Consider the following 23,331-nt stretch of genomic DNA (forward strand, 5'->3'; position numbering starts at 1 on the left):
CCCTTAATGGACATAATTTATGATCTTTATACTCTGTCTTCTGTTTCCTGCATTTTAAGAGGTTTAGTCTGTTGTCCCCTGTTGTTATCACCCAGCTTGCTTTCTCCAAGTTCTTAGCCGTAGGAGTTTAAATACGCATTTTAAATGGCAAGTCATTTTAGTTGGAAAACGAACCTTATAAAACTATATAGCCAGGGACATAACAGCTATTATTAGAGGGCTAAGATGTGAAGATAGGCAGTCGGTATAGTTTTGATACAGTATTCTACAAAATCTTTATATGTTTTTCTCTTACATAAGTTACTTGATACTGTCATTATGTTGCAATTTATCAAAATGTTTAGGCATTACACAAAACCAAAAGCTTTTGTATGTATTGAGCACTTAACACTTTAGCTTCTGTTTTCACAAAGGACCAGACACTATTGAAGGCTCCCAGAATCTAAGGAGACAGCAAATTCGGAAGAATTGTGCATTGCAAACGTTATAATTCCTACAAATTTCTCCTTTCTCCTTCTGAAAAACATCTGTTGCAAACAAACTGTTGGGGAAGAAGTATGTTTGGAGCGAGGCACTTTCACTGTTGGCTTCGTCCTGTTAAGTTAATGGTGCATGGCTGCTAATAGGTGGACTGTACAGATGGAGGACTCTGGCCATGCATTTGCCCGCAAACACTTCACCCCAACTTGCTTCAGTCAGCTCCTTGGTGACAGAGAACCATTTTGTGGAAGCTTCTTTAATCTTCATAACTAATGTGTTGGCCTGCTCTTTGCTGTGACAGACAAACACTGCAGCTTCAAGATAGTTTTGAGAAAGAAATATTCTGGGAAAAGTTACCAAAACAAAGTTACCAAAAAGCTACTGAAACAGATACTCTTCAATGAGAGTCCCACTCAAATCCCAACTTGTGCCATTTTGCATGTGGCTGTGTTTGTAACGATTGGTGTTTTGTTGTATTCTGCTTGGGCTTTCAAAACCAGCTTGAAATGTTTTGGGTTTGGTGTGTTGTGATGTTTGTTTTTATTTGTCAGGCTACTGCTGTCTGTTATATACAAGCAGATCTTGTTGCTTACACTGCTACAGCTGAGGCCTGCATGGCTGGGTGGATATTCATACACTTCTTACTGGGATTAAGAAATTGGTTGATGTTACATGTTTGGGAGTTTGAGCAGACGTGCTTATGGCCTCTGTAGTGACGTTAAATAGGGAATCAGCCGATATCTGCTACAGTCCACACTATTATTTAATCACAGCTGAAAGGAATCAGGATTTTGCAGAATGAGGAAAACAGGAGTGGCAGAGAAGGTTTTTTTTTTTTTTTTTGGATTTTTGTTGATGGTGTTACGCTCAGCATACTTTCTTTAGAATATTTAGCAGAAAAAGTTTTCGTTTGCAAATCATATATTTCTAGTCCCTAGGAGAAGATGAGATCTTTTAATCTGAATAATCCTGTTTGGTTCTAGATGTATGTACTGAAGTTTGAGACAGTGCCATGAAATCACAGAATTCCCTGGTACAGATGATAGAGCAGACATTCTGTGCCAGGGGTACGTGAATCTCATACTGACTAGAAACATGTTTATCTCTGGCTTTCTCTCCATTTATTGCAAGTCTGTATTGGTCCCTAGCTTTCCATTTTGAATGTTGTATTTATTTTTCTCTTCAGGGATTCAGATTTCATCTTTCTTTTAAATGTTGTGTGGATCAGTTTTCCGATATCTTTTGATGCTGACTTTTGAACAGTAGTTGTTGAAAATATATCTGGCTTAGTAAACATGCGGAATAATTGAATACTAAAAACTGGCAAGTTATGAAATAAGGAAAATAAGCTGTCTGTGATGAAATGCAGCCAACAAGATGTAATTTTTCAATAGCGTAATATAGAATTCTAGCTGAAAAGGCTCTGGGTAGTACTTCAGCAAGCGTCTTCAAAGCCCATGTTTTCAGCTAGGAACTGCAGGATATTCAGCCTTCTATATTGCAATTATATGGGTATGAGACTGGTTATCTGGAAGTAAACCAACATGGAAGGCATGAAACTGCCTAGACAGTTGGGGAACTACATACAGCTAGTCAGCCTGGCCTCTTTACAAGTTGTTGGATTAATATCCATGAGTGTACATCTGAGCCAGGATTGTATGCTGATGGGGAGGCTCCAGCTAGTTGATTGGAAGGAAGGGGGAGGAACCTCCAGCAGTACCATTGGGTCATCTAAAGCTATTGATATCAGTTACTGATCTCAGAACTATATGTATTGCTTGTGGAACTGTCTTTACAATTTCCAGCAGCAACTTTGGAGCCTTTGAGACCTAACAAACTCATCACTGATGATTGACATATACCTTAGGCTCTTACTGCAGCTTACTGCCTCAAGATTTTATTCTATGGGCTTTGGAGAGAAGCAGAGAGAGAAGTGACTGCAGCTGCATCTCAATCAGAAATCTAAATTGGTGTGAGTGCTCAGTCTGAGAACATTTAGTGTCCACAGAAAGCTGAAGTAATTAAGCAGACACATGATTTATTTGCCCCTGAGCTTATGGAAGTGATGAAGCTTTGACGTAGCCAGAATATTGAGGGATGCGTTCTTCAGTTGTCAAATGGTTTTGGTTTTGGACAACTGAATATCATATTGTGGTATGGTGAAAATGGTTTAACTCTTTCAAAAAACATTAAGGCCTGACCTCTTTTAGCTGGGGAGGGAAGTCTTTATTCGATTTCTGGGGATGTAATACATAGAGCTCTGCTAACAGTTTTATGTTGTTTTCTTAAACGTATGAAGAAGCTGAACAAAGGAGGTAACATTCAGTTCCACAAGTAGCTTGCTTGCTTGCATGTTTGCAGACGGTGCTTCTTACTATTTGGACATGAGATAATAGAAAAAGCCCTGTGAAAATATATTGGAAGAGCGGCTTCCTTTCCTAACAGCAGCTTGACTGACCTGTCAAAATAATGTTAATAGCTGATTTACATTAATAAACCTGTAACTACTAATCATTCTGTCATTTTTTTAAACAGAGCAGTCTTGCCCATAGCATATGGACAATGTCAGCTTGTTGAGTTTATTGATTTAGTAACCTACAATATTAATATGGATCATTGTTATCTTAACCCAAGTTTTTCTTCTTCATAATAGCAAGTGCTCAAAATTCTTTACCATCATGGTGAATGTTTTGTAGTATTTGTATTTGATGGGTTCTATCAATGTTAGAGAATTTTTGTGGCAGACTTGCACATGGGTTATTACTGCTTGAGTACTATATGCAAGGAGAAAATAACTTATTCTTAAATCAGTCTGTCTCATTTCCCAGGTAACATGCATGTGTCACTGGCAGAGGCTCTGGAGGTTCGGGGGGGACCATTACAAGAAGAGGAAATATGGGCTATTTTGAATCAAAGTGCAGAGAGCCTTCAAGAACTATTCAGAAAAGGTAAGCATTTTTAAAGACTGATATATACAGAACTGGAAACATCCTAGTTATGTTTACACGTCATATAAGTAAAATCCCTTGTTCTTCCTAGGCTCTAAACCCAAATAATAGCTTTCTCCTAGGTTATCTTTGTGTAAAGTGCATAGCTGAACTCCAGCCCAAAGGCTGTTTTCAACCATCACTTCATGTTCTGTCAGGGCCCACAGCACGTTCAGTTTCATGTGGTGACAACTTCGCTTTGGTAGGAAGCTACCACAGAGTCGTTACATTATTTTAGACTCATTAAAATGAGATAGAAACATAGAAAAAATGAAAATAAGTCTGAGACCATTGGAGCACTTTGTCTTGAAGGGGACATAGAAACGGGTACAGTACAGCGCAGTCATGACCAGTCTGCTCTGAAGAGATTTAGTCTCACGTGAGGCAAAGATGGGCCACTGAAAACTTGACCGGAGGACTTGGTATCATTCCCCAGAATGCAATTAGCAAGACATATATAGCTTCTGAGAGGAATGTGGTGGTTTGTTGTACTTTAAAGGAGTAGAAGTAAGTATCTCTTCTTCCCCATCCCCCCAACTTAGTAGGCTCTAAGTTGAGCATCTGCAATACTGCTAATAATTCTATGTTTTCACACTAGATCTAAGTATGGAACCCTTCCTTTTTCTTATGTTTTTCTTTCTTTAAAAATCTGCAAATCCTTACGCCCCTTCTCCCGCCTTTTTTGCTTTTTATAGCAGTAAAAGCATAACTGAAATATTGAACTTTGGTGACATCTTTAACCTGGCCTCAGATAGCTTATATGTTCCCATGATGCATCTTAGTATTTCAGCAAATTTATGGGGGTCATCTCCTTATATCTAAGCATGCATATGTAAGCTTATTCAGTTTTATTCAGGAAAAAGCTCACACTTTGAAAATAGCCCTTGTTTTGCCACATTACTATGTGAGGGGCACATCTTCATTACTGAGGGCAAAATCTGTGGTATTTTTTGCATGTGTTTGGCTTACAGTTTCTTCAAGATTCAACATTTAAGTTGTTTGGGTTTTGGTTTTTGGTTTTTTTTTTTTTAAGATTTGGCTTAGACAATCTGTCAAGTCGGACGCTAAGTCTGTCTCGTACATTGCACAACCTCTAAAAGTGGTCTCTGTTGGATACTTCACAAAAGCTCCAAAGAAGGCAGATGTGGGCAGAAACTGCTGTACGGTGTTTGATTTCTGATCAAGCTTGACTTAGCATTATAAATATGAAGTTTTATCAGCTTCTCAAAAATATTTTTTAGGCAAATTATGGGTAGTTTTGATATCCCATACAAGTTTCCCTTTTCTCCTTTACCAGTGAGCTCACAGCCCATGCATGGTAAGAAGCATTCCCTATTAGGAATGCTGAGTTTATTGTTGCAATTTGATGGACTGTCCTGTCCCTCTGCTTCTTGTATGGCAAGAAGGGGAAAGCTGGCGTCTTCTTTCCTCTCTCTTTGTTGTCTCTCAGAGAGAATCAGAGGAGACCAAGTGAGACCTTGACTTAAAAAGAGATCTTGAATGATTAGAGGTTTACTCTTGTACACTTTACAGAAATCAACACATTGAGCTCCATCTTGAAATCTACCTGAAAGATCACAGTAGCATGAGTATATAGTAGTGAAACCACTTAAGATATTATCGTAGGTCTAAATTATTTTCAAGAAGGAAGTCTCCACTGGAAACGATTCTATGGTTCTATGAAAATAAGAGCTCACCCTTTCTTGGCCTGAGAGTAGTGCAGAAAAGAGTTACTGTAATTACTATGAAGACTGCGTGCAAGCACTGAGAATGAGAACACAGTCAGCCCACCTTATGAGGTACAAGTACTGAAAGATGAGCGCATAAAATGGAAATCTGCCCCAGGACTTCTGGTATGTGCTTCTAAGGTAGGGGAATGTTTGCCAGCCAAGGCTGGCTAAGGTGGTAGAAGCTTCTGGTCTTACTTCCTATCAGTGAAGACCAAAACACAAATTCAGATTAAATCAGTGCCAGAAGAATCTATCTGTTCTTGGAGATGTAGCTGTTTTATTGAGTTGTTTTTCTGCTAGTTCAGCAACTGTTTTCAGTTGCATGCTGTTAATTAACCTGGGATATAGCCTTGTGGTAAAATGCACTTCAAGAGGCACCCAAATGAAAGAGCTTTACTATGTAGTTAAGGTTGACAAAGGCAATCTAATTCCTCCCAGCAAGATTGGGATAACCAGACAGTCTTTAATGAAGATTTGGCTTTACTAAGGAAACAATTTAGAAACCTTTTTTGGTCATCTTGAAATATCAGTTTCTGTGCTGGCTTGTAAAGATGCGTTGCAGAGATGCAGGAACAGAGAATGCAGAGCTTCCTGTAGGCTTGTCTGACTCAGTTTTCTTCTTTATTTGTGGAGGACTTGTAGCAAATGGGGGATCCTAGAGAAATCCTGTTTTCCTTGGTCAAATTTCAGACCTAGCATATAGCATGGAAGAGCTATTCTATGGCAGAGCGTGAGTTTCCAGAATTTTTCAGAACTGACCGATCGTTCCTGGGCAGAGGGCAATGAGGCAAGCTTTTAGCTTCTGCAAGTTCACAGCATGCTCAGCTGTGACCAGTCTCAGAGATGCTCTTTTCTTCTTCCTTGTATAGCTCTGGAGTCCTGTAATGTATTGTTTTGTAACAAAATCTAAGCTTTGTTGAGTATTTTCTATATTAAGTTTCTTTAAAAAAATAAAACAAGGCATATTGTTCAACAGCCTATAGTCCAACTGTTTTGAAATGAGGGGATAAAAAGGCCATGGAAGTTACCAACTCTTAAATTGCCATCTGTTTGCAACCTCCCTGCACCAGCCCAGCAACCACATACACTTAAAGGAATTACCAACCCAAGTAACCATGTATTTATTTATGTAATCCTGGCAGAGTTTTGGTAGTCTGTTTGAAGCTGAGAATCTTTGCTATTACTCCATCAGCTGAGAACATGTTCTTCAATTAATTTGTTACTTAAACTAGTTGCAGGAGATTGGGGGAAAATGCTCAAAACAAACTTCTGTTACAGATTCGATGACTTCTTGATTTATAAAAGTTCTGCATGTTTTGATGAGTCTCTCTTCTTGTCCATCAAAGCACTGAATAAAAGAAGCACAGAATGAAAATCCATGTCTTAGATGGTTGACCACATATCATACCATGTCTAATTCAGTGACTGGTACAGAAATGTGCATATTTTTATGCCTGTTTGTATTTACAATTCTAACAGGTGTTGACTCTTGAAAAATACTTTATAAATTGATTTCAGTCATTATAAGCAATGAAAGATTAGATTGAAATGCCCAGTTGCTAATCACTGATTTAGAAGATCAGCTCTGGTAGCTGTCTTGTCAGCATATTATAAGCTGTTAAATGGAGGAGAAAGACAATCTAGTACTCAGTTGCAAATCTGACATCAGTTGTACTAGTGACGTTGAGATTAATCTGGAGATTTGAAAAGGCCGATACCAGACCTGCCCTTCCCTTACATCTGTTTAATTATCTGCAATAACTATTTTGTTGTTGAGAGGGTGTATCAGCTGTTTCAGACATGCTGTATCTTGCACTTAGTACTCCATGAGGTCAAAGGAACAGGTCTTTGAAGTGAAGTATCTCGAATGCGAGCATATAAGGGTAAGGAGCTTGCTGTGCTCTCTGCTGCTGAGAATTATAAACCAGGCGTCCCTCTAATTTGCTAGGCTTAACCGGAAAAGATTTATCAAAACTTGTGAGTGGGAAAAGCTTCATATGTCACTTAGGCCCCTCCTATGCTAAAGCATATATTGTGGATTCTGAAAATAGTTGGACCTTATGTTTCAAGACGTGTTTAAAGGCGGGGGGAAAAGAAGGGGGGAAAAAACTAGTCTGATAATGGAGAGGCAGGTTGAGCAAAGAAAGAGGGGCTGTACAAATTGGCTGTCTTGCAAATTTTTATATGGGAAATTCTTTATGTAAAGAAAAGTGATACCATCTGAAAGTGGATGTGAAGAAGGACAATTGTGGGTTTTGGGGACCTGTAAATCTTGTTGACAGTCATACTATTGCATCTGCTTAGCTTGGGTAAGTATAATGGAAAAAAAAGGAAGGTGAAGTATGAATGTGTTGATTGGAACTAGTGGTGGGTCCCAAGTAGTCATAGACCTAGTTGGGATGGAGGGGGAAATGGATTATTTTGGTTGACAAGAGGGAAATTGCAATAGAAGGGAGGGAGGAAGAAAAAAAATCTTCATTTTCCAGCCACTCCTTGGTGGCAGATGTTAAATGACTGTTTTTTCTCTTTACCAAGAACTGTTGAGGAACAATTTTTTTCACCTTCTGGTAACATTTGATCTTTTGGTTGCTGAGAAGGAAAGAGATCAGGCTTTTTTGGGTTTTGGTGATTTTTTTTTTTTTTTTTTTAAATCACCCACCCCCCCCTTCAAGTGAGGCTCAGTTGCTACTTGCACTCTTTCCAGAACTCTCTGCTGGATGTGGTCAAGGTAACAGTAAAGTGTTTTGTGGTGTTAGGCTGACCAGGGAGCATGTTGGGAACACCATGGGTGATCTCAGAAACTATTTGTTCACTCTGTTTCTTGCTCCAGAATTCTCAGGAGTGAATACATTGCAGCTGGCCTCAGCGTGGTCCCTGCGCTGCTGGTTTCCAAGTGGTTCAGTACCACTTCAGGGCTCTCTGCTCAGTCCCATCCCTTTGTGCCCAAGGGCGAGGGACCAGAAGTGCTGCAGCGCTGCTTCGCCTGCACACCAGGCATGCAGGGACATGTTGCACCAGCTCAAAGGAGTACAGGACTTGCAGTGTAGCCAATCCCTTGTGCTGACATAATCCCGACCTGTCTAGAGATGCATTGGTGGTCTGCCTGCCTCCAACCTAGCCTAAGCATGAAAATCTTCAGGTTCCTTTGTGCTAGGAGAAATCTTACTTGTCTCAGTGAGGGCTATAGAGCAAAGCACAGTGAAAGATGAGACGAGTGTTGAAACCTTATGTATGTTTTTGGGTTGTTCTGTGCTTTTTTTTAAGGTATTTTGTGTCCCGGAAGAGCAGAAATGTACATCACTTCTGACCGTTTTTGCTAGTGGCTGTGGCCTAAGAAAGAAGTAGGAAAAAAACAAAACTGAAGGAGCTTGAATTGTGTATGTAGTTTAGGAGTTCAAAATTACCTGCCATCAATATTGTAAAATGGATCCATTTTAAATTTCTACCTGAACTTACTGTCTCTTACAGTGTGGTGGGTTTTTTTGTCTTTGGCTACTTGTATCCTGTTAAACCGTGTAAAGGACTGTGTTAAAAGTCTTGAATTTGTTTGGCAAATGCTACGTAGCTGAAGATTCTTTCAGTTCTTACTGCATTTAAAACCAGTTCACTCTCTCTCCCTTTAAGACCACAGTATTTATCTCTGTCTTGGCACTGCTTGATAAACTCTGCTCTCACAAGTGTTTTGTTACCAAGTTGCATAGTTTTGGAGTTAACTCAGAAGGCTGGCAGCTCTAGTGCAGTTGAAAGCCTACTGGATAGAAAATTGACCAGGAGCCATACCCTGAATTCCAGTGCTTTTAGAAAGAGGAGTTTGAATCTCTTTTTTTCTTTTTTTTTTTTCCCCTGTCGTTTTCCCCTGTATTTTGGGGATTATGTTTCCCTTTACTGCTCTTATAAATTCTTCTGAAAGCCTAAACAGAACATGACATGAATATTATGACTGGAAACTAGTTTCTGTTGTTTCCCTATGGTCCCTTGCTATTTGTTACTTTTTTTTTCCCCATGGTACAAACACATGAAAGGCTAAAAGTAGAGTTACTTAAAAATAATTTTCTTAGATTAAATCTGCATAGTAGGAGCTTTGAGACAGTTCTCGTCCTTTGTAACAGTAAATTAGATTCCAAGAGTTGTGATGTAGGCAGTATGATCCGCTGTATTAGTTAAAAGCTACTAAAAGAGGAAGCTAAGAAAATGTCAACAAAATGAGCTTGGCAAAATCAGCCCTTTTTCTAAACCTACAATTAATCACATTCATTGTACATTGCTTCAGATCATGAAGATTGTTGAGTGTGGACAGAAGTATTTTACGTGGATCAATAAATTCAGCTTCTACATCTGTAGGGGACAAATGCATGCTCCAAAGTTTGTTTAATATTGGGAAGACTTCAGGCTAAACGTGGCGGTTTTATTGTTCTTAAAACTAAATCGTGTTTCCGCCTCATTAACTCTTGTTTCTGTAGTATCTTTCAGAATATGAAGAGTTCATACGTATTTAAAGTCTTTGTCATACAAAAAGTTAAGGATAAAGTCTCCACATTACCTTAAGGTTCCTGCAGACATCTTTAATGTAAGGTTTAAGCAGAAACGTTACAATATTTTTAAATGTTTATTTTTTTATGTCAGTGATGTATACACACAGAACTAGTAAAAAATCCAGTAGTTACCGGCAGGGTTATTTTTGGAAGTTGATGGCCAACTAAGGCCTTCTTTCTAAAAATGCTTTGCTACATAATGTAATATTTTCTTATGTATGTATAGTAGGAAGGGTTTTTTCACCTTTACATTTCTTTGTTTAGCATCTGAACTTACTGCCACAACAGTAAACAGCAGTTGTTCTGTTTTGTTTCAGAGGAAGTAGGGTTAGAAGTATAGTGCAAAGTGTCATCTCTTGGGGCTGGGAAGAACAAATAATGTTGTTTTAATTCTTAATTAAAATTTTATTTAATTCAATTGATTGAAGTCAATTTCCACTACTTTCACCATACGTGACGTTTAAAGTTCTTGCTGGGGGAGTTTTCTTCAGTTCATCTTATTTTTAAATTTATATATTTGATGGCTTTTTCGCAATATGAGATATTTCTAAACTCTAGTTTTTAAGTTGGCCATGCTAAGAGAAGGTGTCTGTAGAGGTAATGTCATTTGCTTCATGCCAAGTGTCTTGCTACACACTGCAGTGAAACCATGATCTTGGACATGATTGATTGTTTTCACTACTCTATCAAGCGTATATTTTGTCATGGCCGTTAAAGCGAGTGATTCCAGGCTTAAATCTTTTTGTAGATAGAGGTCGATTGGATTGCTGTGGGGAAGAGGGAAAAATGTGTACTGCGGTGTAAGGATCGGTAATCAATGTCCACAGGAAATTCAGAATTTCTTCTCTTGTCCAAATTTAAGCGATATTGTTCAAGTAGCTCAGCAAATGCAATTCTTTGCTTGTTGGTTGGATTGTATTTTTTTATAACACCTTGATAAATTCAATATTTGAAAGTATTTGAAGTCACACTGGAGGAGGTCTAGAAACAGAAAGATACTTGCACAGCTTGTTAGTTGAGCTGTATGTTTTATTTAGGTTAGCTTTATATTGACATTGATAGGTTCAAGTAACATACATTGCTTTGTCCCTTGTGATTTTACTTACTGAAATAGGATAGGAAAACTCCCTGAGATCTTATCTTTTGTGTATAAGAGAGATCATCATGTATGGTTTTGTATTTGGTATTTTTTTAGGGTGCTTTGGGCATTTTTTTTTTTAATATGTGACAAAGACCTCTGGTTTCCATGGGGAGCTCAGCAGTTCTGTGTGAGAGCTTAGATTGGTTTAGCCTACATGATCAGAGATACCATCCATCAATTCCTTCTTTTGGATCCAGGGGAGAAAGCTGGAGTAATGAAGTACATTCCACTGAGGCAAGACAACTGAGCCTCTCTTTTATGTCATAAAAAGCAGAGCAGAGGGGAACCAATTCTGCACGGTGAATCCTAAGCTTGTCATACTGGCTTTCAGCAAAACACACTGGCATTTTAAAATCCATTAGAAAAACTATAATAAACTCATTTGCTTCTCAGGTGATTAGACAACTTGAAATAACTACTTGGAGTAGACTCTGTAGGATCTTTCCATTTCTAGAATGTTTGTTCCCTCAGTGGTCTCTTTTCTTGTTTAAAGCAAAATTCTGCAAAGTGATTTAAGGTATGTTCAGAAAAATGTGTATGTTAGACTGAAAAATGAATTATTGAATTCTCTACTGAATGATATCTCTTGCACAGATTGGTAGGGGGGAAACTTTCTGATCTTCAGGATCTGAAAGTTGGGAATGTTTTTCTGGATAATTGTACTACCAGTTTATTAATACAGTTTTGCTTTGGTGTCACAGAATGTAGAAAGCCTAAAAGCAATTTCGTAGCTTCTTTTGGAAGAAGGGGAGTTGAAGAAATTGAAGGACTAACTTGGTAGATCCTTTTACATCTGATACCTGCAAGCAGTAATTTAATACATTTCCTAGGCGATTCGAAATATTCTAGATTACAAGATAATTGAACAGCCTAGGAACCAGCACTGTAGGAACATCTTGAGCTCATAGGAGAGAGGAAAATTTTGTTAGTGATGGAGCTAAAGGAGGAAATTATTATTCTGCTTTTGTTACTTACTATGTAGAGGGAAAAGAAAGACACATCCTTCAAATGCGTATTTCCTCAGATCTTTGATATATCATGTAGGAGAAAACAGAGCGACTGCCTCTTTGCCTATGGAAAAATAAGAGTTAACTTTTATTTTTACATAGATAAAAGCTTATGCCTCCCTTAGTGAAATTGAGCTTATTTACTGTTTGAGGTGTAGAAAAAAATATTTTAATATTTTGACTCAAGGAAATGGTCCTGCCTTAGTTAACTTTTACTTTCAAGGTAGATTTTGGGGTTTAACACCTTCCCCTGCGCATGCAGCCTGTTTCTCCCACCCCTCCTTTTTTTTTTTTTTTTTGGTCAGTTTTGGTTCTCTGATTTCAGTGCTTGTTTTGCTATTTTCAAGTATTATTCACAGGGTTTGAATGGATGATCTTACTAAGGTTTCAGGTTTATTCTTTGCCCACTTCCACTGCTGCCTAGAATTATTTGTTTCTTTTTCACGTTGAAATATTTTTTTTTCTTTAGCATAAAAAGGACTTCTGTGCCCCAAAGCTTTTCTGTTTTGTCCAGTTCTATCAGCTACTCTAATAAGGAGTATTTCCTCTCTCTACTATGTCTTCTCCCTTCACATCATTGCTGCTGCAGCAGTGCTATATTAGTATAGCAGTTAACGCCATTCTTATTGAGGGAATTAGCCTTAATGACATGTACACTACAAAATGTGATCATTTTATATGTTGACTGTAACATAAATGAAATAACTTGAGGACAGGAGAGCCTGTGAGTATTTTAACAGGCTCTTCCTGAGCTTGCTGCTATGAATAATAGCAAAGAATAGTAAAAGAAGTTGTGTTACTCCTTAGTGTGATTAAAGTTGAGGTGGTTGTTGTGGTTATGAAGCACCACAGGTGGAAAACAAAGCATGAATCTATTCCATTAATAATATGTAGGCTGATATTAAATGTGTCTTTGAGCAAATAAAATAATGTCAAGCAAGGGCATCAAACAATGTTGCTTTAATTTCGGGGTGTTCTTTTTCCTTTCAAATACAGCCGATCCTACTGCTCTGGGATTCATCATTTCTCCATGGTCTCTCCTGTTGCTTCCATCTGGCAGCGTATCATTTACTGACGAAAATGTCTCCCAAGACCTGCGAGCGTTCACAGCACCAGAGGTTCTGCAGAACCATTCTCTATCGTCTCTGTCGGACGTTGAAAAGGTACAGTACCTCTTCCTTGGCAGACAGCTGTTGTCTTTTGCTGTTGATCCCTTCACAAAACAGCTTTAAACTGTCCTTTTTTGTCTCACTGTGGTTCTTGATTTGTATGTGTAATTGTTGATTTCTTTTGTGAGAGGGGGGGGGCATCCTTCTACTTTGTCCGTAAAAGTGGAATAGTGATTATGGTTGTATGCACTTAGGAAGAAGTGTCTGTGTGCAGGTCCCTGTTACGTACTTGCTACTGACAGCTGTACTTGGGCAATGGCTGCACAGAATAACTGACCATCGAACTAGTAGTAAGCAACACTTCACCTTCTTTTTCTAAAAGGTGTCAGTGACGTCAACAATTTTAATTTTTTAAAATTTTTCTGGCAAAATGCATCTGAGGGATAAGCAAACGAATTACTCAAGCAGTCCAGGGCTTCAAAAGATGGGATATTCCTACACTCATCTCAGAAGAAAAACTTTGTTTTAATTAACATAAGTATTCCTCAGTTGTGTGCAAAATTGTTCTTTTCCACCTTCCTTTTTTAACTCTTCCCCAAGGGTAGATGTTCAGGGCGGTACGGTTTGTATATGTGATCTCCTCCAGGTCGTTGATAACACAGTCAGAATGACTAGCTTCTCAAATGTTTTCTTAACAATAATTTGTTGCAAATGGTGACGCTTTCCCCAGAAAACCATTCCTTTGGCCTAGTCAAAGATATTTAGAGGTGGGAGTAAGCAGGAAGTTGAGCTCTGTTTCCATCTCCTTGGCTTCTTTGGATTGATAGTCCTTAGAGAAGGAACCTAGCCGCAGCCAATGTTGTTGTAATCTGGGAGCAATTACGACATTTGGCAGTCTTTCTCCAGGAAGACTAGGAACATGCTTTTACTCCAGAGGAAATCAGTATTGGCATCAATTGCTGTTGTGTGCACAAGGATTATTAAAATATGTTTTTCTGTGTTGAATATTTTGTGTTTGCAGCTTTTTTTCTTCTAAACCTTGTATATAGTCAGGTTTTTTTAGAACTATATCACTGAATACCTACCAAAAATCACTGTTTCCTCAGTTACTCACAAGCCCTTTAGACATCCTTCTTGCCCTGCAGTATATTCAGAAATAATGGTATAATAAAATATGTGTATAATTTTATCTGTGACAAAACTGTAAGCAATTTGCAACCTAGGTTGAAAGTTTTAATAGAGAAGTAAAAATAACACTGACATAAATGCAAATTTGGGATCAGTTATGTAGGATGCAGCTGCCAAGCTCTGTAGTCATACTGTTGGAATTGCTCATCTTCTTTCAAGAGAGACCAAACTGTTGAAGATAGTAGCATTACCTCTAGTGCCAACTCTGAAGTTAATATACAAAACAGGCCTTTAAAAACGCTGGAGAAAAAGTTTTGAAATGACATGTTTGTGGCCTTCATAAGAGCTGATTGCATTCTTTGTTCTGTGCCAGTATTCATTCAATATGTTACTTTTTTCTTTCTGAAGTAGAGAACTGTTACTATTAAAAGCCATGCTATGGTGTTTCTTATTCTTTAGGAAGGAAATACTCAGAGGGACCACTGTGGCCTGTGAACTCCAGCACAGAGCATATCGATAGGCAATGACCAAATATTGGCATTCTGCACATATGCAGCGCTGATTAATCCTCTCCAATTATGGCTGTGTGAATTTATTTCATGATATCAGTATAACCTTGCTTGCTGGAAGGTGATAACAAAATTGAGACTCTAGGCCACAGCAACTGTGTTGCTGTTTTCATTGGGAAACAATTGGATGTGGAAATAGACAAGCTTTGGCTTTATTACTCATAGTGTCATGTATAAACTAAATAAAACCCTTTAGCTTGTGGTATTCAGTTTTAGCATTAGGTTGAAGCTTCAGGGTTTGGGCTTGAGGTGAATTAACCTGTGTTTGAACTCTACTTGATTTCTGCATGTGTTTTGCACACACTGGGGGAAAAAAAAAATAACTTCCGATAGCCTGGGCTGGTATAAAAACATTTGAAGAAAACTTGCTACCACCATTCTTGTTCTTAGTTTAAAGCCTTGTGGGTAAATCACACAGTTGTTCTACCAGTGTGGTAGTCATATCTGGGCACAGTGAAGGACAGCCATAATCTGAAGATGGGATCTGTGAGTTATTAATCCTGCATTCACTCATGGGAGACACACCCCCACCCCCCACCCCCCAGTTGAATTCTTAGAAATGTACCATTGTGTACAAAGAATTGAAGTCTTTTCATGATGGCAATGGTATATACCAGTATATGGAGAAATAATCTTTGATAATGCATCAGGAAAAAAAAAAAGACTGGAGTATCTGTAATACTGGTCTATAATTCCCTGGTGGGGAACTACACAGTATAGTACATTTGTGTAAAATGCTTCAAATGTATCACTCCTCTTGGGCTTATTTGCTTACTTGCTTATAAGGAAGGAGAAAGCTACCTGTAACATAGCTTTGTACAAAAACTTTTGTCCTGTTATGGCTTTATTAGTTGAAGTTAGTAGGGCTGATAAATAGCTTATATGTGCATCCTTCTTTTTTTGACTGTTTCCCTTTACATTTATTATTAAACTGTGTGTTGGATGGTACACTGGTTATTTGTCGTGATATGTTGACTCCATGGTTCTTAGATCTTGCCTTGCACATGCTGACTGGGAACTTTTTCTGTTCCGTCACAACTTGCTGTAGTTCACTGAATTAATTTACTGGAAATCTTTCGTGTTTTCCTTTTTGGTTGTTCTTCTGAAATGGGACCATGTCTGAAAGCTGCTGAAGGCAGAAAAATGTCTTGTTTCTTAAGGCCTTGTAACAGACAGTGACAGGGTTGCATTCGTCTCTTGAGTTATGACTTTGGTTGCTAACACAAAGTAACAGTGTATTCAAGGATAAATATTAGAAAAAAATGATAGTCAGTCAATGAATACCCTTTTGATTCCAAGACACACAGTCAATTTGAATACAAAATAAGTCTGAGGGAACTGCAAGCTTATTGAAAATAGAGTAAGGAAGCCGTTCAAAATTATAATGAAAGATTAATTTGGGAAATGAATTCAATGTTGATTTATATATTGTGGAAAATATTAGAAGTATCATATTAAGAGATGCATGTTATGTCCCTCTAATTCAAAGGTACCTCATCTGGAGAGAGAGAATAGTATTTTAAATATGAATGCTTATTAGGTGGTATTGTACAAAACCACTTCGAGTTACTGATCATTTGAAATTAGCAAAATTCTTGGTTTTTTACAACACAATTTTTCAATAGATGGTTTTTGCCTAGTTTTCATGCTGGAATTGTCTGTTACGAAGGAACTTGACGTAACGCTGCACAAACCTCAAGTAGTGATGATCTTGTAAATAAACTGTTATGGGATTTTATTTCCTCCCCCCCGGCTCCCCCCCACCCCTGACTGTGTGACACAACGTAAGGCTGTCAGACTATAACAAGCAGTTAAAAATTCATAAGGGGAACTGTCAAACACTGGTCAAGCAGCAATATGACTATTTGTCTGATTTTTGAAGTTAAGGTGTATGAAGTAGGAGAGAGTTGCATGATATGTGTGCATGCGTTACATTCAAATCCAAAAATCAGTTTAACTGATATATACTGGATACATTTTTGTTTTCTATGTAGTAGTGGCTTGCAAGTGACTTTGAAATGCTGTACTTTAATTTAAGGAAATGCTGTACTTTAATTTAAGGAAAACCTCCTTAAATTAGTATAAAGCTTGAAATGCTATTGATGGAGTGCTGCGTCACAAGCTGTTTCAGTTTACTTTTATTTTGAAAGCTGTTTTCAGGTAGATTAGTAGGGTAGCATGTTGTTGTTTAAAGGTCTGATTGCATGATTGTACAATAATATTTTTGTTGAGGATGGTGCACTTCTTGGTTTTGGAAATATCTTCTATTATGTTGAAGTTTAGAATCATAGAATGATAGAATATCCTGAGCTGGAAGGGACTCAGGAGGATCATCGAGTCTTAACTCCAGATTCCACAGAGGGCAACCCAAAAATTAAATCATATATCTAAGAGCATTGTACAAACATTTCTTGAACACCAACAGACTTAGGACCATAGCCACTTCTCTGGTTAGAATTAACAGTTTTGATATTAGACTTTTTAAGTGCTGTTCTTGCATTTTGGGGGGATGGGAGGGGTTGGGGGCTTTTTTTGTTTAAATTTTTTGTTTGTTTTTGTGTGTGTGTGTTTTTTTTTTTTCTGAAAATGTTTTTTTTTTTACATGTATTATTACTGTGAAAGTATATTCACCTTTTTCTGTATAGCTGTGTATATCTGGGTATGTAAGGAAGAGTTTCTAATGTTCCAGTTTGAAGGGTAATGGGTAATAAACCTGATATGGAACAATTTTCTCAGTATTTGAAAAATAACGTTTCTGGTTGAATGGGCCAGTGATATTAACTGAGAACCCTTGATGCTTGTCTGTGACTTCTGTCCTATTCTCTTCTTCATGTGGAACACAGAGACCGTACTTTGGTGGCCAATGCTTGCTTTCTGGGAGAGGAGACTGATGGGTGCTCGGTACACAGTGCTGGCTCCATATTTGCATCTAGCGTAAAACTGTGTTTCATCTGCACTTGTGTACGACACTGCTGTGGTCATGCCAGAACATGCCCCTGGCAACAAAGTTTGCCTCCTCATTTTCCCTTCTGAGCACGATTGCAAATAAATTCTCCATGGTTCTGCTCCAGCTTTATCACAAAGAAAAACATAGTTTCTCTATTTTTCTCTACCTGAATATCCTCCTTGCACATCTGTGTCTGAATGCACACCAGCTGACCCCATTGCTCCATCTTCAGTGTTTGTCAGTCAGCTGGACTGAACCGTACCAGTGAGTAACCGTGTGTCAGCAGTATCTGGTGTATCGTTTCCAAATACTGATGGAAACCTTTGTCCTGTGCTGACTCATACGCTGTGCTAGACAGAGACCATCCCACAAGATTTAAGAGGCAGATGTTTAGGATTGAAGTGCTTCTCTGAATACGATGAATTGCAATTTTATATCAATAAAGCATGTTGAATTTACGAGAACAATTTTAATAACATGTTGCTTCTAAGTGTATTTAGTAATTACTTCCTTACCCTGTCACAAAGCTGTGCATTGCTCTTCTGAATACATAAAAAGGAAACTTTTTTCTGTTTTACATTAGAAATCTAAAAATACATCATACTTGTGTTTTGGGGTTAATTCCTGACACAGTGCAGTAATGGTACGATGTCTTTCAAGCAATCTGGTCTAAAATGAAAAACACGCATCATCCTTTCTCTGAATCTTGGAGAATATATTTTGTTGTCTTGAGTAGGCTAAGAGACTCCTCAGTACAGAGATGAATCCTCTTGTATGACCTTAAGCTAGTTCTAGATGTGTGATTTTCAACAACTCTACGTGTTTAGTATGGGAAGAAAAAAAATTATTTTTATCGTTTCATAGGTTCTGTTGAGTCTGCCCATTACGTTTGTACACTCAATTTACACCTACATTTTAAAAATCTGTGTTTGAAGTACCTGAGTCTGGACAGATCTTGTCAATGTATGTACCTAGGACTTAAGTAAGGTGTTTTGCTTTTAGTTAATGAAGAGGCTGACTTAAGCAAATCACTTTTAATTTACTGCTGTCCCTGTAATTGTTGTTCATTGCCTGCATAATTATTTAATAAGCTTGTTGCTTTAAGTAGCACTTAAATAATACTTGGTAGAAGGAGCTGTCACTAGTGTATGTTACTTACACAGCCCAGAAAAACTGCTTTTTTTGTGCACTTACCTGGTTTGTTTTCAGTAACCTACAGGGGCAGTATGTGCTTGTGCTCTTAATTCTGCAGTATTTAAAGCTTTTGTTCCCTGTCCTCATGGGCTTAATATGTTTAAGATATATTAATGTCATTAGTGTTGATATTAATTGTTAATTATCTGTGTAATGATTAATGTGTTTTGTAATGACTAATGTGTTTGTATCTTAAAATATCAATAATAGATTAAGGTGACTGCTTTATACATTGATACTCTTATGTTCATTCCTTTTTTTTTTCCCCCCCTTTGATCCCAGTCTTAGGGATCTGTTGACAGTAGTAGCCCACTGTTTGAGTCCTGCTTAAGGTCTGCCTTGCCTCCTAAAGTTTTAAGGACCCTTGGACACAACCATGCAGTCTGTACCGCACACCAGGCTGGTTGCATTGATTACGTGTACTTCTGGCTTCAACGTGAGATGAAAGTTTAAATTGAACAGAGAAGACAGAGGCACTGGTTAGATGCAGTACATTTCATAGCAGTAGGATTTGCTTCTCTGACCCTTACGGCAAAGGAGGAGAACAATTTGAGAGACAACTGAGCTTAAATACCAGGAATATATATAGGCAAAATGATGTTAAGTTAGTTGTTCTACTTTTAAAGTTCTGCTTTGCGTTTCCAGTCCTGTTCAATGAGTTGACGAATGTCTTGTGTCTTATGACAGGTCCATATTTATTCTCTTGGTATGGCACTCTTTTGGGGAGCTGACCATGAAGTTCCTCAAAGTCAGGTAAGTTTAGATTTGGTTTTGTTCAATATTGCAGCTTCAGACTTAATAGTTCGACTGAATTTGCATTTGAGTTAACATGGCAGGGTGTCATAATGAGACACTGAAGAGTAAGATTTCTTTCCCATACTTGGAGCTTTTTCCTGTGGAGTGTGTGTGAGGGTGGTGGTGGTGTCTTGCAGAAAGAAGGTGCTGATAGTACATTTCTGTTAGTTTGAATGAAGATACATCTGGGCTAGTCTATCCTGTAGTGTCACAGGCTGAAAGACAACAATTTAAGCTGCTGACTTAATTTAAGCAGAAAAGTATTTGTTTTGGTTTAGGCTTATATAAAAACAAATGTTTAAATAACATTGTTGCTTTACTCATAATAAAGCAACTTGTCTATGCTGCCGTAACTTCTGTGAGTCTGGGCTTGGCACATACAGATACTTACGTTACACAATGGCCAAAAAAGGGTATGAATTGTTTGGAACAGGGAGTAGACTCTTGGTATTGACTTGTCAGTCAATGCAGACACAGTTGCAGACGGCTTAGAGCCTAATCTTATTGCTCAATGAGGTTATTTCACACACCCAGCAGAAGTCCTAGACTGTCTTTCCAAAACTGACTGAAGATTATATGATTCATCTCTTCCTGGGTTCTCCTTCCCTGCTCCAAATTAAACTTTTAGAAGTCAATATCTAAAAGAGTGAAAATAAGATGAAATGCATCAAAAAAGGCATTTAATGATGGGCTTGCAGTTGCAGGATTTGGCAGAGCATTGTGCAGCTCAAGGAGATAAACTATTTCTGTTTCGTATTTGAGTTCAGTCCTACTAGCTGGTGTTATGTGTAAGGGTAAGGAAGGAAATTATGGAAGGCTCTTTGGCAATTTAAACTATTCAGTTCCTAATAGTTAACAGAGTAGTAGTTGGGTTCTCAGTTGTACTGATTTGGAAATAGTTGCCTGAATGCCAAAATCAGAAAACTTGAAACTATGACTGTTTTAGGGATATTTATTTGTAATGCCTACTGTCCCTGTCCCAAAAGCTCCAGTATTTTCTTAGGCAGCTCTCCCCTTTCTTTGCTCTCCTGTCTTGCAGGGGATGAAAGGAACAGTATTAAGCAGTAGTGGGAGAGTGACTTAAGGTAGACAGAGGTAGGTGTTAAGCAGAAAGTAGGCATGAATTTTAGTCCCTTTTTTCTTTGTTTCTTCTTTTGGTATTAGACTGTAGCAACAGTTTCACAGTAATGCAGTGGGAAGGAGCACTCTCCCTTTTGATATAACAATATTTTTCCAAAGACAGTGTGGTGAGGTATGCCTGGAAAGAAAGGGGGAGCAGAAGTCTAGAATTTAGTTTTGGGATGTTCTCACGCAGTGCCTCAACCCTGTGGAGTTATTGGAGGCAAAAGGACAGTCTGTGTCTGATGTTACTTTTAAGTGTTAATTTGTATGTGTGGATTTTCCCATTCTTAAATTTTTTTTTTCCATATTTGCCTGCTTGTGTTGGTTAATGAGCTGCTTCTTTGCTGGGAGTGTGGTTGAATACAAGTGTGATTTTTACATTAGTTAGAAGTGCTAAACAGATAGATGGGAAAAGCCTATGTTAATAAAGTCAGGGTGGTCCAGAATACTTTTTTTTTTTCATGGTACAGTTTAAGAGTACTAATACAGGGAAGATTGGGATGGTTTGAAGTGTTCTGTGATGCAAAAAGCACGACAGTGCTTGTACTTTGTGGGTAACCACCCACTTTGGGAGGTTGCAGATCAGAAAGCTCAAGTCCCAAGTGCCTGCGGCATCAGAGAACAAATGTTATCACTGACTATTGCATACCCTGAGGAGTGATATTCCATGTACAGTGTGCTGGATTAACTGAAGGGGTAGAGGAGAATTAAATCTAGATTTGGTATCACAGAATCAACCAACCAGGTTGGAAGAGACCTCTGGGATCATCGAGTCCAACCATTGCCCTGACACCACCCTGTCAACTAGACCATGGCACTAAGTGCCATGTCCAGTCTTTTCTTAAACACATCCAGAGATGGTGACTCTACCACCTCCCTGGGCAGCCCATTCCAATGTCTAATAACCCTTTCTGAAAAGAAATTCTTCCTAATGTCCAACCTGAACCTCCCCTGGCGAAGCTTGAGGCTGTGTCCTCTTGTCCTATCGCTAGTTGCCCGGGAGAAGAGGCCAACTCCCACTTCACTACAACCTCCCTTCAGGTAGTTGTAGGCTGCAATAAGGTCACCTCTGAGCCTCCTCTTCTCCAGGCTAAACAACCCCAGCTCCCTCAGCCGTTCCTCGTAGGTCAGACGCTCCAGACCCTTCACCAGCTTGGTCATCCTCCTTTGGACTCGCTCCAACATCTCAACATCTTTCTTGAAGTGCGGGGCCCAGAAAGTGGGCGGGGGGTATGGGTGTTGTCCTGCAACTATGAAGCTCTGCTTCCTTCACAGAATCACAGAATCACAGAATCACAGAATGTTAGGGATTGGAAGGGACCTCGAAAGATCATCTAGTCCAATCCCCCTGCCGGGGCAGGATTGCCTAGACCATATCACACAGGAACGCGTCCAGGCGGGTTTTGAATGTCTCCAGAGAAGGAGACTCCACAACCTCTCTGGGCAGCCTGTTCCAGTGTTCAGTCACCCTTACAGTAAAGAAGTTTTTCCTCAAATTTAAGTGGAACCTCCTGTGCTCCAGCTTGCACCCATTGCCCCTTGTCCTGTCAAGGGATGTCACTGAGAAGAGCCTGGCTCCATCCTCTTGACACTTGCCCTTTACATATTTATAAACATTAATGAGGTCACCCCTCAGTCTCCTCTTCTCTAAGCTAAAGAGACCCAGCTCCCTCAGCCTCTCCTCATAAGGGAGATGTTCCACTCCCTTAATCATCTTCGTGGCTCTGCGCTGGACTCTCTCTAGCAGTTCCCTGTCCTTCTTGAACTGAGGGGCCCAGAACTGGACACAATACTCCAGATGCGGCCTCACCAGGGCAGAGTAGAGGGGGAGGAGAACCTCTCTCGATCTGCTGACCACACCCCTTCTAATACACCCCAGGATGCCATTGGCCTTCTTGGCCACAAGGGCACACTGCTGGCTCATAGTCATCCTGTTGTCCACTAGGACCCCCAGGTCCCTTTCCCCTACGCTGCTCTCCAACAGCTCTGTCCCCAACTTGTACTGGTACATGGGGTTGTTCTTGCCCAGATGCAGGACTCTACACTTGCCCTTGTTATATTTCATTAAATTTCTCCCCGCCCAACTCTCCAGCCTGTCCAGGTCTCTCTGAATGGCTGCGCAGCCTTCCGGCATCTCAGCCACTCCTCCCAGTTTTGTGTCATCAGCGAACTTGCTGACAGCACACTCTAATCCCTCATCCAAGTCATTAATGAATATATTGAATAGAACTGGTCCCAGAACCGACCCTTGCGGAACTCCGCTAGACACAGACCTCCAACTGGACTCTGTCCCGCTGACCACTACTCTCTGGCTTCTTTCCTTCAGCCAGTTTACAATCCACCTCACTACCCGATCATCCAGACCACACTTCCCCAGTTTAGCTGCGAGGATGCTGTGGGAGACCGTGTCAAACGCTTTACTGAAATCGAGATAGACCACATCCACAGCTTTACCATCATCTATCCACCGGGTAACATCCTCATAAAAGGCTATCAAGTTGGTTGAGCAAGACTTCCCCTTGGTGAAGCCATGCTGAGTGCCCCTAATGATCCCCCTATCCTTGATGTGCCTAGAGACAGCACCAAGAAC

At 39.2% G+C, this 23,331-nt stretch overlaps 1 protein-coding gene across 1 annotated transcript in view; it reads left to right on the forward strand.

The window, feature by feature from the left end:
• Positions 1 to 23,331, forward strand: part of PTPN13 (protein tyrosine phosphatase non-receptor type 13) — a 127,459-nt gene that overhangs the window by 24,529 nt on the left and 79,599 nt on the right. Inside the window, exons 3-5 of the mRNA XM_068403265.1 lie at positions 3,309 to 3,428; positions 12,874 to 13,040; positions 19,512 to 19,577. Coding sequence (XP_068259366.1) covers positions 3,314 to 3,428; positions 12,874 to 13,040; positions 19,512 to 19,577 — 348 coding nt within the window. The 5' untranslated portion in view covers positions 3,309 to 3,313. The remainder of the gene's footprint in view (positions 1 to 3,308; positions 3,429 to 12,873; positions 13,041 to 19,511; positions 19,578 to 23,331) is intronic.

Source organism: Nyctibius grandis, chromosome 6, assembly GCF_013368605.1.
Source record: "Nyctibius grandis isolate bNycGra1 chromosome 6, bNycGra1.pri, whole genome shotgun sequence".
In the NCBI taxonomy this organism is placed as follows: Eukaryota; Metazoa; Chordata; class Aves; order Nyctibiiformes; family Nyctibiidae; genus Nyctibius; species Nyctibius grandis.